We start from the raw sequence: 20,589 nt of genomic DNA on the forward strand, positions 1-20,589 counted from the left end.
ATAAGCATTGTTTACTCTTTTTTAAAATTGGTACTAGGTTGTTTTGGGAAGGTCTTACTCCAAAAGCCTACTCATTTTAATTAATTAGGATAAGATAATCTCTTTCTGATATATTTTAGACATTAAAAACTTACGCATTAAATAAACATTGTCATTCCAGTTACATTTTGAAACTATCTATACAATGATCTTTTGAAATCATTCATTTGCTTCTTCAGAAATACTTGCTTTCCTACTATTTGCAAGATTCTGTGAGGATTATAAAAATAAGTAACATGCATCTTTAAGAAACTTATAATAGTGTAGCTAAGTAGCTTTAATGAGCAAGGCAGAATATGACATTTCTGTAAGGGAGAAACAAGCAAGTGTTTTGTTCAGGGAAGGAAGATAACATTTCAAGTTGGTGAGAGTAGGAAGATGTTGGAGGATGATGGCCTTTGACTTAGACTTTAAAGATAAATAGGATTTTGACATGGAGAGATTGGGGTGGAGGCAAAGAGCAGGGAAGAGGACCCAGGACCAAGAACAGGAAGTGGATTGTGAGCGAGATTAGTCATATATATACATATATATATATATATATATATATATATATATATATATATAGTATATGAAGATTAGTTGAATTAAATCTAAAAAGTTTGAAAATTGAAAGCACATTGGGGCCTGGCCAGATTATCAGGATTGAAAATTTATACTTTATTTGGCAGTCCATGAAGATCCACTGAAGGTATTTCTCAAGTATCAAGATGGTAGAGTACCCAAGTATCATACTGAAGGATAGATTAGAGAAATTAGAGAAATTATGTAGGTAAATAGGAAGAATAGGTAGGAGATTATTGCAATCTGGTGAGTAAATAGAAATGAGGACCTGAGCTAGATCTATTGTGTGAAAGGAAAGGGGGAAACAGATGACAGTGATAGCATTAACAAGATTTAGTAATTAGTTGGATGTTTTACAAAGTTCACATCTTTCTGACTCTTAAGTTCAGAATTTTATCTACACTGATTGGATTATGCTACATACTTTTACCTCAAATTGGTGATAGCAGGGTTGAGGGGAGATTAGAGTTGGAAGAACCTTAGAGGTCCTTGAATAAAACCCATTCTTTTATAAATGAGGTTAATTAAGATGTAGAGTGAACTGACTTGCTTAAATTTAGGCTACACAGTTAAGAGAGTAGCAATCCAGGTCCAAAATCAAATGTAGCACACTTTTTTGTTATAGAATGTTGCCTCCTAAAGCATTTTCCTTTTTATAAGGAGAAGACCTTACTATGTAGTCAAATTGGAAGAACTTGTACAACATGAGAGACTGTAGATATGCAAAAATATGGGTAGATGATGGTACCAAGAGCACCAGGGGAAAGTTACCTTTGAAAATAAAGACTTTTTTCCTCAGAGAAAGTAGAAGAATTTTGATAAAGTTAGGAGGACAGTTCAGGAAACCTGATTTTAGTTAAGTGGAATATCAGATCATTTGCTGAGCATGATGGGGATAAGGATAGAGAATTACAGAGAGTGGAAGATGTTCAGACATTACTATAGAGGACTTGATTTGGACAAAAGATGAATAAAAGGATAACAAATTAAATTCATATTTATCTTGGTATCATCAATTCGCTGTGAAACCAATATGTGATTTAACCTTTTTGTCCTTTTAAAAGCTCAGGAGTTAAAAAAAAGTGCAGATGGCAGGGAATCAATCTAGTTTGAAGATTTGTGTCTTAGAATTTCAGAGGCGGAATCATTTGGTCCAGTGGTGTCAAATTCAAATAGAAATGAATCTTTGCTGGCAGCTTATCGACTTAGAAAACCACAAATCAGCATTATCTATGTTGTATATTGTATTTTTATTTATCTTGTTGGACAGTTCTCAAATTATATTTTAATCTAAGTGAGACCAGGAGATTGAATTTGAGACCCCTTATCTAGTCACTTAATATTTTCTCTCACAGCAAAAACTTGACTCAATTACATAACTGAGAGATCATTCTATTTTGGCTTAGAAACCTCTACTGAGGAGGAACCCATTACTTCTCAAGGCAGTCTTGCTTATAGATAAAACAATGTCATGGGAAGAAGGCTTGGAGTAGAGGTTAAGTAACCTTTGTAATTAGATAGCAAAAGTCACTCCAAGGAATCTTATAAGACTGTCTTGTATAATGGAAATTACAAAAGCAGTTTAAAACAGTATTTGCATTTTTCCTGATGTGTGTAGATATAGAAGAGAGCAGCAGTAAAAGTTTGCATTTCTTCTATTCCTGTCATTTTCTTAACAATCCAGAATTTTTTTTGCTATTTTTTCAAATGCTGGGGATTTGTTAGTTTAGTTTAGTTGCGTGACCAATTGTAAATATGCTGAAGTGGCATAGTACCTCCCCCAAGGGGACTCATGATTCTTGTAGAAAACAATTTTTTGTTCAAGTTGTCTAATGAGTAGGCAGCTCTCTTAAGACTGTGAGACCTAAGAACTAGTAAAATCAAAAGTCCAGTACTAAAATCAAATAGATAATCAAAATTCCATCTCAGTTTGCGTTTAATTATGTATTTAAAAAGATTGTATAAGATATCAGCAATTCTTCAACTCTTGTTTATAAAGAAAAGAGAGAAAAGTGAACTGCTGTGTTCCAATTTGGAATTTTGATGTAACAGTGAGACTCTATAAAATTGTCTCCCAGTATATTTTGTTATAGTGGATCTCTTTAATCCTTTCTGGGACTGGGGTAAACGGATCATGATCCTTAAAAATTAAATAAAAGACAACTGGTTCCATTATTTTATTTTGTAGAAGGGAGCCACAGGATCCCATGTGTGTTACTCTGATATGTTTGATATTTATTTGACAGGCAACTTTTTATTGTTAAATAGGTTGCCTCATATAGTTTATTCTCTGAGGATAAACTGTATAAGTGGGTAACCAAGGTGTAGGCTATTACTTTTTCTTTTCTACTTAGAAACCAGAAGAAGGTAATTCTTCATTTTGATTCTCTTTGGCCTGTACAGATCTTCAGTGATAGGTACTGGTTAAATATGTAATAGACATATAAGATAGCACTATGAAACTTGAACATTAATGAAATATGAAAATCTAATTTCACTTTGGAACCATTTATAGAACCAGTCTATCATCCTTATGTGAAAAAAAATCACCCCAGCCTTGTTTTTCAAAGTCACACTTTGTATTTGACCCAAAGAACTATTTTGTATTTTGATCACATGTCTGTTAGCCAAATTTGATTCCTAATAATGGTTGACTGTTTATTAAAGTCAAATTCTTCTTCAGAGAACAAAATTTTTCAACTAAGGGGAATATTAAAACAGAGTATGTAATGACAATTCCAGAGGAGTTAAAATTAATTGTTAAAATTAGTGTATTTTTTTCAGGGAAATAATACTAATTTAAATATATAAGCTCTTAATTTTTTTTAAAAATTAACTTCTACCTATATATTAATCTTGTTAGCCCTCTACCCATTAAAAATCGTACAATAGTTTTCTTGGCCAAAGATGGATACTAAATCTCTGTAATTAGCAATATAAAGCATAGCAATCATGCTTCTTTGCCCTTATAAAGTAAACTTTACAGTGACATTTTGGTGTTTTCTCCTCTTCACTGGCCTAGATCTGAAATATAGTAGTTTACTTTGTTGTGATTCACCTTGTACATGTAGGAGTGCTTCTATATTTGTTATCTTTCTTTATAATTATTTGAATATCAATATCATTTTTAACATGTCTTTTTAATATAACAGGATGTGTACATTACCATAGTATATTTTATTTTTGGAACAGAATTTATTAACATGCCTAAAATGCCTAATTTTTTTTCTTTAAAGTTTTACCGGGCAGAAATTGAAGCTCTTCATTCTTCTGGCATGACTGCAGTTGTTAAATTCAGTGATTATGGAAACTATGAAGAGGTGCTTCTAAGCAACATCAGGCCCATTCAAGCAGAGGCATGGGTACGTGATCACAAATTCTGTACAAAGACATAACTACTTTGAAGAAAGTATATAGTTGTAAAAGATTAGCCATAAGTCATGCAAAAATTGAAGAGTACTTTGCTTAAACTGGTTACCTCTAAAAAATAAGATCTTCATTTAATAAGTGCATTGAATAACAGTAAAAAATGAATACTATGGAATTATTTTTCTTGTATAATAAAATTAAATTGTACTGTGCTTTGGAAATAAGTACCCTTATTTACATGTTAGAGCCAAAAAATTATTTGTATGTGCAAAATGGGCTTTAATGCATATGTTCGTTCCCAGTTTGTTACTTTAAATTTCATTAAATTATGCCCAGAAAGTGTCAAATTGAAAACTGGTAATACATGTTTATTATGTGCTGTTTCAGTTACATGTAAAAATTAGGAAAGAATGCTTTTAACTCTACTTATAAAAAGTTCTAACTGCTTTTATTACATGTATATGTAAAAATAAACATGTCTGTTTGATAATTATTTTATCAGTTATATTGGCCAAATGTTATGCCAAAACTGTATTATATTTTTGAAGTCATATGATTTAAAAAGGTTGGCCTTGTGGAGTCCAACTTTATAAAGGCTTCATGTGGACTTTATGGAGATACAGTCTCAGCTACATTTAGGTAAAAAGATGAGTACATAGTAAAATTTGACTTTCTACCTAGTATTTATATAACGGTATATTGGAAATTATTCTTACAAAATTCTGCTTATTGTTTCTTTAGCTTTGTTTTATATTTGATAATTAGAGGACTACTTCTTGCTGGTTATTTCCTTTACCTAAAAAAATCTCCAAAGACAATAGAAAAATTACATCTCTCAAGCTGTGAATTACCTTCTTACTGTAAAATTCATTTTCTCATGAGTTGCTCTCCAAATTTTTACTTTTAAATTTACTTTTTTAATGACCTCTTTTAGTTATCTCCATTCTCATCCAGGCAAAACCAAACATAATTAGGAACAATAAATAAAATATTTGAAGTAGTGTTCATCTTAGTGATTGTCATTTTTCTATTCCACCTAGACAGAATAGTTTCTCAGGTCTCTGTTTCACAAATTTGTAATAGTTCTAATAGCAATAATAATTTTCATATTTAGATAGATCTTTTTCCTCAAACTTCTTTAAACTTTTGGTTATTTCCTGAAAGACAGAAATGCCACTTTTCTAATTCATATTGTTTCTGGGAGAAACTTAAAACCAATTTTTTTCTTTCTAGCATTTTTTCAACCTTCTGTTTTCTAATATGATTATTTGATTATTGTTGTCTTCTCTTTCTCCATTGTATCTCTTTAAAAATTTTTTTTACCTGATTTTGATGGAGAAGGTAATTGTTCACACAGACAAAATTTCTTTAGGTTTTAGTATTGTTTGCCTTTCATTTTTCTTATTATGTCTATTAAGATTATTTTAGGCATTTATGGTTAGGAATTCAAAATAGAGTTCTCATGCCACCTAGGTTGTTGTAAAGATTGGTTTTTGGAGTGTCTTTGGTCAGTTTTATTTTATTTTTCTTTCCCCAAGCAAAATCTAATTTCAGACTTTTGCTTCTTCATGCTTTCCTCATTTTTATCTTGGATGGCTGTAGACAACCAATATAATTATATCTTTTCACCTTAATTCTTTCATTTGGCACTATTTTGTATTAGAATGAGAATGTTGCTCCCAGAATGATTCCCCCCACATTTGCATTCATAGTCTTCATTACATTAAGCTTGCTTCCAGGAATTTACAAATTCAATTGGTCATTATATTTGTCAGGTGCCTAACTAGTGATTCTATTCAGAACCACTACAGTATTCTTCAAATCTACCTATTTATGTATAATAATTTCATATTCTGGACTATTGGTTTTTAGCCAGTTCATTTTTTTTAGCATGTGCTGCTTCATTGTCCAGTTCAGTATTCCAAGTGCTTCTGAATGATGACAGTAATCTTTTGTAAAATTTGTATGAATTAATTTACAAAAAAGAATCAGAGTAGGACAAGAAAGTCATTAGAAGATCCAATTATCTTCTCACCTTCTTATGGGTAATCAAATGGCTGTCAAATTTGAAATGCTACAGTTTCTAAAAAGTGTGGTAAACATAGAGCATATTTGGGGATATTATTTGTTTATTATTACTGAGTCTAATATGTTTCTTCTCTGCCTTAAATTTCTTCATTGATCATTTCTGACATGTAGAAATCATCAACATAACATTTCTTTGTTCTCTTTCTTTTAAATATATGAATGTGCATATGTATATTCATTCAGAAAACATCTAAAGAAACGTATTGGATAAGATTTTTAGTGAATCTAAGTGATAGATTGTGTTGGGACCCCATTAATCTCTCAGAGTTCTGTTTTGGCCATCTATCTGTATCCTTCCATCATGGCTTTCTGTCTGGTGAGGTGTAACAGATTGAAGTTTAAACCCGCCATATTTATTAGAAATACCAAATGATCAAAAGTAAAAGACTCACTGTGCCAATAACCAAGAATTAAAAATTTCATATGAGATACATTTAAGGGCTGCTTGTTGCAGGGAGATTATTAGAGGCCTTACACAAGTCTTTATTCACACTGCAGATTGTAGATATTTTTTCTACCTTTTTAGCTCTTGTACCACTTATGGGCCATTACTATTTTTATTGAGAAATTATACTGTACTTTTATTTAAGAGGTTATGTGTTTCTTTCTTGCACAGAGTTTTCAGAAATGTACCTCTCTGTTTTCCTAAATGTAGCAATGATCACTTGATGATTTTTGTATTTTACAGAAAAAAATCCTACATATAAACTTTGAAAGCCTTTATAGAAATAAGTTGCTTGTTTTGTCTCTTAAAGGTATAAGGGTACATTATCAAATGAAAAGCATGAAATATTAAGAGACTGAGAAAATTAATAGCCTGTTATGTGGAAAATTAAAATAAAATCAAGATAATACTTAAACTAAAGTGTTAATTTTTTCTCAAAGTACAGGAATATGGTGTTTATGAGTTTGTGATTAAATGAAGTATTTACTTGTTTCTACCATCTGGATACTTCTTTCATTTTCTTTTCATTTCACAATCCTTCAGTGATGATATTACAGGTGGCTATAAATCTTTATTTTCTGATATTATAATAAATAACTTCTTTCCACACACAGTTATACTAAGCCAGACTTTACTTAGTTCTCTTGATAGATTATCTCTGATTCTTTGAAGGCATTGAGTTTTCCCTAGTTCTTTCTTGCAGTCCTGAGTTTTGTATCCTTTGAGTAGATCAATTAATATAATGTTTTGTCAAGATATTTTGCTGATCCTCAGGATGAAGACTCTATAATTATTTTGTTTTTCTCACAAATTGGTTTCTGAGATGAGAAGTCTTTCTCAAATGAAGTAAAGGAAACAATAAACATTCTTATCTTTTATTCTTATATCTTAAAAACCTAGAATATGAATTTGTTTTCTTTCCACTGTAAAAAAAAAAACAAACCAAAACAACAAGGGCAGAAAAACTGTTATTTGTGTAACCTAGACGCGCATATTCTCTAAATTGGCTCCTTTTAACAATAAAACTAATGCCAGGAAATCAGTAAAAAATATTCCAGAGGCAATTTGGAAGCTCTATATCCTGCCTCTGCTGTTCAGGTAGACCTTTTGTGTTTTCAGGTTGTTGTAGCTGCTAAAAAAGCTATTATAATACTAAGAAGAATGTTGCCAAGAACTATTCTTCTGAGCATGTTCCTGACCCAGATTCCCATGTCAAAGTTCCTTTTGTGTCTTAAGAAATATTCTGTTGAATGACATTTTTTCTGTTTCATTTTTGAGTTTTGTACATCTTCATTTTAGTATCAGAAAATATTAATAATTCGTATGTCCAAAAAGGAAAAATGAGGATTGCAAAGAAGTAAAATTTTGCAAAATGATGTGCAGTAGACCAGAATCCTGTCTTCTCCTGTAAAATAAGAAAAAAATGAAATAAAATAAAATCTTCTGTATTGTATGTATGTATAAGCAAAAGTGACTGATTTCAGGAATTTGTGAGATTTGTAATTTCACTGATAAGTAATTAACCAAAAGGTTATATTGATAATTTTATATGTATTTAAAATTCTGTGATTCTAGAACAGGAGCATTTACATTTTTCTTTAGTATGCCACATGATCAGAAATCCCTATGTGTATGGATTTCATGAATTTCACTCTAAAATTAAATATATTCAGTTTTAGTTACAATTACTAATTCATCCTAACTTTTTTGGATTCTAGTTGGCAGTCAGTAACACAATTTTACTTACTGGCAGATAGGTGGTTGTGGTTGAGTATGAATGGCTTGCTAATTCATTTATTAGTGGATAATTACTTTTAGTTTTATTTTTTAGGGTTTTTTTTTTTTTTTTGCAAGGCAAACAGGGTTAAGTGGCTTGGCCAAGGCCACACAGCTAGGTAATTATTAAGTGTCTGAGACCAGATTTGAACCCAGGTACTCCTGACTCCAGGGCTGGTGCTTTATCCACTATGCCTCCTAGCTGCCCTTATTTTTTTTTTAAGGATTTAAAAAAAAAATTTTTTTGCAAGGCAATGGGGTTAAGTGGTTTGCCCAAGGCCACACAGCTAAGTAATTGTTAAGTGTCTGAGGTCAGCTTTGAACTCAGGTACTCCTGACTCCAGGGCCGGTGCTCTATCTGCTGTGTCACCTAGCCACCCCTTTCAGTTTTATTTTGCTAAAAATCTCAGGTGACTTATACTTTGTGTATAGGTGAGCTGTGTTTGGCTGATGAACTAACATTATTTTTGGACACTTGAATTTTGAAAATCCTTCTTAGAATAGAAATTCTTGACTAAAATTTTAAGGGTAACATCTGTTTTTAAGCATTTTTTCTTAGACTTAAAACTCAGATAATTTGGAATGTTTTGTACTTAAATAGTAAGTGCCAGGAACTTCTTTGATGTCTTAAATGTTTAAAATATTTTAGAGAAGTTAACAGTAGATTTTTAGATAATTTATTAATATCTTTTTATTTTTCTCATGTCTTAATGAATTAAATAGTAAAATAAATTCCAATTCTCAATAATATTAATGTGTATTAAAGATGATTTTTTTCCAGCCCAGGCTAATGTTCTTATTGAGAAACTAAATGTCATCTTAGTGTCTTCCTTTATTAATCTTAAAAGCTTTTTAAGATAAAATATAAATGGCAAAAAAACTATTGAAATTAAATAACATTAAAAATATTCACAACAAAATTATATTTATACTATTTAGTGACTTTGCATTTGAAAGGATCATTAAAATTATTATATCAAATTTCATAGGTTTCTTTAAAATCATTCATTTCAGAAAGATTTACACAGTTGTTTTAAACCAAAAGATTTTGAAAATTGAAATAGCTAATGGGAAAATTCAGGGTTTTTGCCCTGTATTTTTCTGACTTTCCAAAGATCTTTATTAGATATATTTTGACTTAGTGGATATATTAGAGCTCAAATTTCTGAACTTAAAACCATTAAATGTCAGTGAAATACTTAACATTTTCTACTACAAGTACTTGAAGAGAAGATTCCTTTTGACTGGCTGAAATATTACAGTTTTTAGGAGCAAAAACCAAAGCCCTGGCTTCAGAGTATAGCTACTTGGGTTCCAGACCTGGCTATGCCACTGTCTAGGTTGTGAGTTTTGTGCAAGCCACTCACCCCTCTCTGCCCCAATTATCTAAGGTGTTGTCTTCTAACTCTAGAATCTTATTATTCTTCAGAAGCTTCACACTGTAGTAGAAACAGCTCTGAGAATGAGTTACCTCAATGATGCTTTCCAACATCTAGTATTTCTATGCTGCTTCTCTTATCTGAACCTTGATTCCTCCTCTTTGATCTAAGAATAATAATAATACTTGTACCCTTTAAATCCTAGACTGTTGTGAAAACACTTTAAAATGCTGTATCATTGGGGGGAAGGGTGATGGTATGGCAGTAGCAGGAGGAGGAACTAATTATAAGTAATAAATTTGTTTTCAAGTTCTCAATAAAAAAGAAAAAAAGGGTTTCACGAGACTTTGTTATTGATGTAAAATGTTTCCTAGTCTTTTCCTTGGGGGAAAAGTTTATTTTGGATGATGGTGTATGTATGTATGTATGTATGTATGTATGTATATATATGTATATTACAAATGACATATTAAGACTTAGGTTTCTAGGGCATAATCTTTTTCTTTTTTTAAAAAAAAGACTATGAATTCCACAACCCTATAAAGTTCGCATACTGCTGTTTAAAAAAAAAGATGTATTTTGTATATAATCAAGTACTGGATAGAATGCTGGTCTTAGAGCCAAGAAGACCTAAATTCAGTCTTCTGAAATGCTCTGGTTGGGTGACCCTTGCTTTAACATCTCAAAGCTCTGGGTAATTCTCAATTAATTACCAAGTATTAATCTTAAGTACCTGCTGTGTGCCAGTCAAATAGACATAGAGGTACAATGAATTAATGAAACTGCCTTCTTATAATGAGCTTACATTCTAACAGAGTGAAAAGTACATATGAAAATATAAACAGCATAAATACAAATTAATAAATACATGTACTCATAATAACTCAATGTTAGGTAATTTGGTAGAAAAGTCACCAATAGCTGGGGGAGGAGGGATCAGGAGCTTCATGTTTAAAATGAGCCTGAGGTACATCTTAAAGGAGGGAGAGGAAAGGAGAGTGGAGAATGACCATTGCCAAGTAAGACAGTGAGAGATGGGTGTGTTGTGAGTGAATCATAGCGAGAAGGCCAGTGACTATTGAGTGGAGAAGAGGGAGGAAACAAGTATTTAGCACCAACTGTGTTTGGTTCCTGTGCTAAGGCTTTTATAATTATCTCATTTGATAACTATGGATGGCAGGCAGGAAGGGAGATAGGTTGGCACCATACTGTGTAGATGGGACCATTTTGTGTAGATCTTTAAAAGCTAAATAGAAAAAGTTTATATTTTATTCTAGAAGAATATCAAGCCACAGAAGTTATTTGAATAGTAGAGTAACATGTGCAAAAGAAAATTATTTCAGCAGAAGTGTATAGTATGCTCTTGAATGGCTCAAGACTTAAGATAGGGAGAAAAATTAGGAGACTTGCAAAAGTCTGCGTGAGCTGTGATGGTTAGTTACATGAGCAGAGAAAGGGGTGGGAGTTGGGGGAGAATGTCTCATCGCAGCAGATAGTTGAAGGATCAGCACTCATCATAGGACATTGAGCTTCTGATATGTATCAGAGATGGGCAATAATACAAAAAAATGGTGAAAGAAGACCTTGCTCCCAAGGAGTGTATAGTCTAATGGAGGAGATGACATGGAATCAAGATGTGTACAAGATAAATTGTAGAAGTCACTAACATTTAAAGAGATGGGTGGGTGCAGCTAGGTGGTACAGTGGATGGAGTCAGGAACCTGAGTTCAAATGTGACCTCAGACACTTAATAATGACCTAGCTGTGTGGCCTTGGGCAAGTCATTTAACCCCATTGCCTTGCAAAAAATCTAAAAAAAAAGAGTTAGGAGATGAAGTGTTTAATGTGAGCTGAAGGGTGGGTGGGAGGGGCATGTCACTAACTTAAAAGGCTGTGTGTGTGTGTGTGTTTTGGAGGGGAGGAGACCATGTAAAAGTATGAACCAGTAAACTAGAAAGATAGGTCAGGGTCAGAGAGATGAGAGATGTGAAGGAATAAACAACAAAATTTTGCCACTCATTGTATTAGGGATAATGAGAAGTCTGTGATAATGCCAAATTATGAACCTAAGATATTGTAAGAGGAAAGGATTTAGAGGAAAAGGGGATGAATTCAATTTTAGACAAGTAAAAAAATGCCTCTGCCTTTGGAAATATTTGATAGGTAACTGGTAATGCAGAACTGAAGCTTTAGGGGAGAAACTAGGATTGCAGAGAGATGAAAGTTAAATTCATGGGAGCTGATGAGGTTACTAAGAGAGTGAGTACAGAGGGAGAAGAGAAGCTCAGCAGAGAGCCGTAGAGAATACTCAGTTATGGAGCATAATATTGAGGATTAGCTAGCAAAGGAAATTGAAAAGCATTCAGTCGGGTAGGAGGTCAGTCAGGAGAGAATAGTGTCACAAAAATTCAAAAGAGAACATATTCAAAGGCACAGGATAGCCAGTGGTTTCAAAGGCAGATACTTTGAGAAGGATCAGCACTCTTAAAACTCTTTAAGTTTCACAGAAGATTCCAGGCTGAATTGCTGGTAGGAATATCCTCATCTTGGAATTCTTCATATCCATGAAATCACAGGTTCAGCCCCTATCTGAATCCAATATATAAAAACATATACTATGTAGACAGATATTTAATTAAATTAATAACAATTCACATTTACACACTACATTATAAAATACTTAAATATGTAACCTTATATGGTAGATAATCAAACCCCCATTTTATAGATGAAGAAATTGAGACTCAGGTCAAAGGACTTGTCAAGATTACACAGCTGTTAAGTAACAAGTCAAGGCTTACATTCATTTACTTTTGTTTTCAAAGTTGAATGCTCTTTCCGTTATATCTCCAAATTCCCTCATATAAAGAATTCAAACTGGTGCACAAAATTTACCTGATTCTCATCTTAGCTGCATTAGATGCAATTTTATGTTACTCCTTTCATTAGACTTAAGAAACATGGAGTAATTTAATCTTTAAAATATACTTTTTCTCAAATTATTTTTACAAACTTTTCAAAAAGTATGGTTTAATTATTTTAAATAGCATCTTACACAATGTGCAGTATAACCTTTCAGAGTGCTTAGATTACTAGAATTGGAGTCAGGAAGAGCCAAATTCAAAGCCTTCCTCAGACACTTAGCTATGTGACTTCACTCAGCTTTAGTTCTCTTACCTTTAAAATGGCAGTAATAATAGCATTCATTTCCCTAGGTTGTTATGAGAATCAAATGAGATAATATATGTAAAATGCTGTGGAGACCCTAAAGCAGTATAGAAGTGCTAGCTGCTCATTGCTTTAATTCAGAAACCAGGTTTTTTGATATTGTCAGACCTTTCTCATAGTTCTGATAGTAGAATTCCAGTTTCATATAATATGAACCAAAGAGGTTTGTTGTTGTTATGCACCATGTAAATGCATTTTGTATTCTAAATAAAATGCATTGGAGAAAGGCTTTTATTATCTGGATTTTAAAATCTCTGAGTTGTGCTCTGTTGCAGTGGAAAGAATACTACTAATGAAAACCCTTTTGAATATATTTTTCATTTTCCCAAAGTAAGATGACTTCTCCCTTGATTTATTAGAATGCCTATATATATTTTCAAATATATTAACTTCACTAATCCCCAATTACATTTAAAAAATTTAGCATTCTTTTTAAAAATTTGAGTTCCAAATTTTTTCCTTTTCACACTCTTAGAATGCCTACATCTGGCAGCCAAGACTATTATCTTTTTTTTAGAATCACAGGACTTTGGTTCAAATCCTGCTCCTCTTGATAGCTGCTTGACTTTGGAGAAATCATTTAACTTCTCTAGGTCTCAGTTTCCTCCTTTGTAAAATGAAAGATGTGATAAAATAGCTTATTGGTGACAAACTCAGGTGGAAAAGGGATTCCTATGGTTGCATGTTGACTTAGAAAATCATGAATTAACATTGTTATATTATGTTTTTATTTATTTTGTTAAATGTTTCCAAATTATATTTTAATCTTGGTTGTACAAGAGTTTGACACCTTTGGACTAGATGACCTCTGAGAGATCCCTTCTAGTTGTAAATCTGTAATCTGATTATAGAGTTTTGTACCATTGTTGTGTATTTCATTTCCTTAGATTAGGACAAGTTACACCTCTTCATTTGCTAGAATAACAAGTTTTTGTCTAAGAGAAATGATCTTTCTTTTTAAAGCTACATTTTATGTGACTTTGCTCATATTTTTAGACCTCCAAGTGTAATCCATAAAATAGTTTAAAATGAATGATTCTGACATTTATGATAGTTTAAGTTCAGGGTAAAAACCCGATTTTCTGTAAAGCTCAACAGTTTCACAAATACAGAGTGAACTGTTTTGTGTTTAAATGAAATTGCTTTTAGTTAGGAGATTTATTTAAATATGTGTGACAGTAGCAACAGATATATTTATTATTTCTCTTCTCAATAAGGAACTAAAATCATGTTTTTTTTTTTGATAAATAGCAATCCAATATATGGAATTCTGAATTGATGAAACTTGAAAAGTAAGAAGTAAATTTGGTTCACTTAGATTGGCTTTTATTCAATTTTGTTATTCTCCCTCAGAAAAATTTCAAGGTAATTCGTGGAAGATGAAGGTGGTTAAAACTATAGTATCAAAGAGTATGGAGCATATTTCTTTTTGACTTGACTGTATCCTCTCTTTCCAGGGATATCCATTTTTTAATCATTTTCTGCATGAAAATTTTCTTTTTTTCACAAACTCTACTAAACTTCATGAAATTAAAATGTATATATTGTTTGAAAAACTGTAGCTTAAGAATGATGTATATTTTCTCCTTGCAAAACCTGCAAAATTCAAGCTATATGAAGGTGATAGAATGAATAGGATTGAAGTTTTTCAGTATCCCATAGCTATGCCCATTGAACAAGGTTATAATTTAGAGTTCCACATTCCTGAGTTTTTTGTAGTCCTGTTTAACTCTCAGGAGTCATCCACTTTATAATTTTTTAAAATATAATGCTATCTTCATTTCTGATGGATTTTCTGAGTTTTCAATACAGTCTTAAAAAGAATGAAAAATAAATGTTGCTCATTGTGCTGTAGACTTTAATCCCTTTTAGATGGAGCTCCCTCAGTGTACCTTTCCTCTTCTACAGGCAGTGATGGTGAATCTTGATGAGGTTAAGGGCTACAAATGGATTTTTGATATAATCTGACTACAGATCATAATGGGCCATCTGTTGTGCTTTCCCTCTTTTTGGTCTTGCATGTGTTTGTGTCTTCAGTCATTTCTAAATGCTATTCCTTTTGTCATCTTCTCAGTTATTTTCCCTCAGTTCTCTATTTCTAATTCATCATTGTATCTTTTTGGTCTTCCTTTTGGTGTGTTCTTCCATTTCCTTTGTTTATCTTCACCTCTGTTGACTTGTGATATCTCTTGGAACATATGGATGTCCCTCCCCAATTCCCAGTCCCTTGACTCCTAATTCCCTGGACTTCACTGGACCTCATACCACTTGTTCCAGCATCATGTGCAGTAGGTTTCACCATCACTCCTCTAGGAAAAGAGTGAAGTTGAGCTGTCTCCTTGAGAGAAACACTCTGGTGTTATAGAGCTTCCAGTTCCATTAAAGGAGGGAACTACTGGCAAGAGCTTGACACCTTGGCCTGAAACAACTACCTTAGCTGCCTGTCATTGGGTGAGCTCCATCAAGAAGGGAAAGGAAGTACTGCAACAGTGAGTACATTTTATTTATTTTCTTTTTTAAAAGAAAAACATAGAAATATATTGCTGTTCTTTGTGTGTATGTGTTTATGTATGTTTTTAAACGTGAAGTCAAGGCTTACATTATTAAGAGCCTAGAGTATTTGATAAGGGAAAAGAGACATGGTCTTGCTAGTTATAGTACACAAGTCACTGTTGGCAAAGGCCAACTAATTTCTTCTACGTTTTAGATTTTCCAAATGTAAAATGGAGCACTTGTTTTTGGATTACATTGTTAAAGATTTTATAAGCCTCATATTAATAATAAGAGGTTCTTAATGATATAGAATGCTATATGATTATGTTATCATAAAACATTCTTTAAAAAGTCAAGTGGAAATTGGACCTGTGAAAAGCAAGATGCTTTCTTTTCCCTTCCCAAAGGGTTATTTGATCTTTGAGTTCGTGGTATCATTATCCTTTAAAATCATTCATGTTCCTGACTATTTTATGTATATTTCTAAGTAATTAAGGCATTAATAAGAAGGTTTTAGGAAAGGTAGCTCAGTGAATCACTATATTTCATATGTAATTTTCTCCAATTCATTGGACTTTAATTTTTCATTTAAACAAGCATTGAGAGTGTTAATACTACACATAGTGAGTATTGTTTTGAAATTTTAAGGAATGAGCATTTGCAAAATTTCTTATTGCAACAAATTATTGGTGCCTTCTCATACAGTTGTTACATGAGAAAGCACAACTGTCATGAATTTATTATATTCTGCTAAAATATTGTTTTTACTGTCAAAACAGTCTGTAATAAAGTCTACCAAAGCAAAAAATAATCCTCAAAACAAATGAATTTTGCTGTATATATAGCTATCTGGTAGCTATATTTGCAGTATATGTAGCTGCACAGGGATGGAAATTCTAAACAAAGATTTCTTCATTTTGGTGTTCTTTTCTACTACCAAGCTAATAGAGATAATGATTTATCTTTAACATTTTTGGATACTGATTTTTTGAATTGTTATTTAAGAACTTTTAAAATCTAATTTTCAAGCTATTGTTATCCATTTTGATGGCATCATCATGGCTCCACTATTTTTTATTTTACTATTACCAATTATTGATGTTCTTATCAGTCCATTTAAGATGTATATAAATTAAATATTTAAAAATTCAATTGACTAATCCCAAGGTTCAATGAGAGGTTTAGAGAAAATGATTCCTAGTTGTTTTAGAATACAGCCAGATCAGAATCTTAACTAGATAACCCATTAAGCTGGTAAAGTTAGAGAAAGTCATTTGGTAATTGAAGTAATATATAGGCCTGGTGATCATAGTTACCTGATGAAAAAGTTATTACAGTCAGAATTGTAAATTTTTTTTTATCAGTAATCAAACCTAATACTGATTAGGTTTAGATACTAAACACTATAGTTTACTAATACAAATTTACTTAGATACATGAAAAGCATTTTAAGCTAGTCTTAAAAATAGCACTGGCCTTTAAAAGTAGAAGATTGAATTAAAAGACAGTTAATAACAAGTATAGAAGTTTTAATAATTACTTGTATTTGTTTAAACAAATAGGACTAAAACAAAAGTTGTTGGTAGCTCCAAAGAGGCAGATCTTCAGTTTGACATAAAAGAAAATAATCTAACAAGTAGATATTAAGAAGTGCATCTGGGAATAGTGACTGTGCCTTCAAGAATAGTCTCTAGTGTAGGCTGGTTGACCTTTTGGGAATATTATAGAGGAAATTTTCATTAAAATAGGTGAATCAAGTTCTTTGTAATTTGAGGATTCTGTGATTCCCATTAAATGATCAAAAGAGATGAAAAAAAAAGACAGAGTTCCTGCTTTCATGGGGTTTATTAATCTAATGATCGAATTTGGAGTCTCAATAGGGATCCTGAAAAGGAGTACATGAGGAAGGACAGGAGTGACACTATGATCTTGGCAGTATGATCTTGTCTATATGATATCATTCCTGTGTTATATTTTCAAGATATCAGATGCTACCCTCTAGGTCCTATCATAATTGTTGCTACCTGAACAGCAAATAATGGGGAGCAGTAGTATCCAATTCTAGTCTTTACTTCATAACCTAAGATTCATGGTACCTAGTATGTGGTTTTTCCTGTTGTGATAATCACATTTTTGGTGCAATTTAATGAATGCATCAGATAAACATTGTGAGCATTGTATATCTGAAAGCAATACATTTCCTAAAAGTCAGAAGCAAGATACAATGATCTAATGCTTTCAATTTCTTCTTGTGATAATTGTCTTTGTTATTTTGTTTAGGATTGAGAAAGTACAATTGTTAATCATTGTTAAATTTTATCTTAATAGTAAAAACAAAAAAGAACAAGCTACAAAGCATTCCCCTCTCTACCCTCACTTGAACTTGGTCCAACTATCAGCAGTTAATCTTTGGAAACTTACTATTTGTTAAAGTTATGCTATGTGCTTAAACCTTAACAAGGTGGTACATATTTCATATATTTAACCTGGTTTGTTGCATTTAACATTGACTTAGTTTACATGTTGTAATCAGTGTATATATATTTGTTTTTGTTTCTCTTTGCATCATTTAATACTGTGAAATCATAGATTTAGAGTTGGAAGAGACCTTATTTAAAGAGATCTTATTTAAAGTCATTTAGTCAAACTCATTCATTTTGCAGAGAAGGGGATTAAAGAGAAGAGATTAATTCACCTACCCAAGATTACACAGGTAGTGGAAGTAGAGTCATGATTTGAACTGAGGTCCTAGAGATGCAGTGCTTTTTTCCCCTGCTTTACATTGTTCATATAGCTCTTGCTATATTGCATGAATTCTTTAAATACACACACACACACACACATATCCCATATATATATATATATATATATATATATATATATATAGTCACATTATAAATCCATTTCCTTATATGACTTTTGTTGTTCATCCATTATCAGTGGTATCTGAAACTTTGTGACCCCATTAGGGTTTTCTTTGCAAAAATACTGGAATGTGTTGCCATTTTCTTCTCCAGCTCCTTTTTTTTCAGATAAGGGAACTTAGGCGAATAGGGTTAAGTCACTTGTCCAGGGTCATATAGCTAGTAAGTTTTTGAGGTCAGATTCACACTGAGATCTTCTTGACTCTAGTCCTCACCCTCTTTCTATTGCACCACCTAGTTACCCATCTAACAGTGCTATAACATTCTAACTCCATTTTTAATTATTAAATTTGCCTAATCAAAACATTTAATTAATACTCACTCTTAAATCTCTTATAGAATCAAGATTTAAAATTTTTTATCTTATTTTTATCTTTTCATTTTTAATATTTCAAATAACTTTTTATTATTATGTTAAAGATGTGCCTCTTCCAAATAGACCTATTGATTCTTAAATTTTAAAAATTGATTGAATAGATGATCTTTTTAAACTCAATGATTTCTAAAAAGCCTTTGGCACAAATACACTGATATTCTTGATTGGTATTTTGCCTGCCAAGATTACCAATTGCATTAAAGTCAGAGTTAATGCATACTTTGTACTCATTTCTACTGAAGTAGTTCTCATAAATGTAAGATCCTTTCTTACCTACTATTGGGAAGCATTGAAGCTGATAATAAAGAAATTAGAACTATTAAAAAGTTGTTAATGTGCCAAGTTCACTTGAATTGTATCCCAGAATTCTTTAAACATCAGCAAGGGAAATAAAAGTTCTTGTTGCATACTTTTAGCAACTTATTAGTAATACAAATAATAAAGAGTAGGAAATATGTATTATAATTCCTTCATTTGGGAAAAGAAACAGGAACTATTCAAGACTGCTAAGTCTAAATACCATTATAAAGAAACTATTATTAATAATAAGGGACCTGATCAAAACTATTTAAAATACAACTTAGAAGATTTGCTTTCTTAAGAAGAAACATGTCTACAATTGCCCATGAATTTTTTTGAAGAGTCAAATAAAACACTTTGAGGTATTCATTATGTAAAAGTTGAATAGGTATAATTTATGTGAATTTGCAGTACGATTACAATAATTACAAAGATGAAGAAAAAGGCTGATTTAAAGGCATAAAAAAAAGAGGTCAAACAGAAGGTTAAAGGTGGATTTGGAAGCTCAGTGCTTAGTTTGAGGATCAATTTTATAATCCATTATTGAATTTATGACTTGGATTTTTGAATCATCCTTTATAAAATTACTTGTGATTCTGAAGTTTACTTTTTGAAATGAGAACTACTTTAAGTCTAATTCTTATTTAGCATACCTATCAAAGCTCAGGAGAACATTATCCTCTTCTACCCTTTCTGTCTGTTGTACATTAAACCCCAAAACCATGCCCTTATTTTTTTTTTTTATTGTTTTGCCATGGACGCAATTCTAGGCAAGGCATCGAAGTGAAGAGTAGGTAATATTACATTAATAAGTGTTCATGTCAGTTGAATTTAGTCTCTGAGATAAGTAGAGGAGATGAAGCTAACATTAGCTTTTGTATTCTCTGCATCCCCAAATTAACATTCCTGTCCTCATCTCTTTATAATCATATGATATTTTAATATAAATATTTTGTTTTAATTATATACATATATGCAATAGTAGTTTATACCTATCATTTTTTGAAATATTTTGTGTTTTATATATATATATATATATATATATATAAAATAGTAGTTTATACCTATCATTTTTTGTAATGTTTTGAATTTTCCAATTTTTCCCCCAACCTCCCTCCCCCTCCTCCAAGAAGGCAGTCTGATAATCTTTACATTGTTTCTCCATGCTGTACATTGACATGATATTTTTTAGGAGAAAAACATCTAATTAAGCTATATTGTAGGATTGAGAATCCTTGATAATTACTCCCCATTTCCTTTTATATTAGCAAAGTTTCTGGTTGTTCACCCCATACATTTCCAAATTATAGAGTTTTAAATGAATTGGAGAAATATTTAAACAGCGTATCCTTCCTTAAATCTTCTTATACTTAGAACAAATTTCTGGAAGGGGTAGATAAGAAAGGAACATTTGTGGCTCTCTAGTTTTCTTCCTTTAACTTGAGGAAAAAAAGAGAAGAAAATAGAGACATGTATGAAGGTTTTATAAAGTAAGAAGTTGTGAGGAATTGGGAAGCCTTTTTCGGAGGAGAATTGAGAACCTTGAAGGATTGGTGACGGTTCAGTCAGGATTTATTAAGGTTCTTCTCTCTGCCAGGAACTGTGGTT

General features: G+C 31.8%; 1 protein-coding gene across 2 annotated transcripts in view; it reads left to right on the forward strand.

The window, feature by feature from the left end:
• The window catches only part of TDRD3 (tudor domain containing 3), a 274,471-nt gene that overhangs the window by 133,221 nt on the left and 120,661 nt on the right, over positions 1 to 20,589 (forward strand). For both annotated transcript variants that reach the window (XM_074191787.1, XM_074191786.1), the window contains exon 12: positions 3,840 to 3,965. In XM_074191787.1, coding sequence (XP_074047888.1) covers positions 3,840 to 3,965 — 126 coding nt within the window. The remainder of the gene's footprint in view (positions 1 to 3,839; positions 3,966 to 20,589) is intronic.

This window comes from Macrotis lagotis, chromosome 6 (assembly GCF_037893015.1).
Source record: "Macrotis lagotis isolate mMagLag1 chromosome 6, bilby.v1.9.chrom.fasta, whole genome shotgun sequence".
In the NCBI taxonomy this organism is placed as follows: domain Eukaryota; kingdom Metazoa; phylum Chordata; class Mammalia; order Peramelemorphia; family Peramelidae; genus Macrotis; species Macrotis lagotis.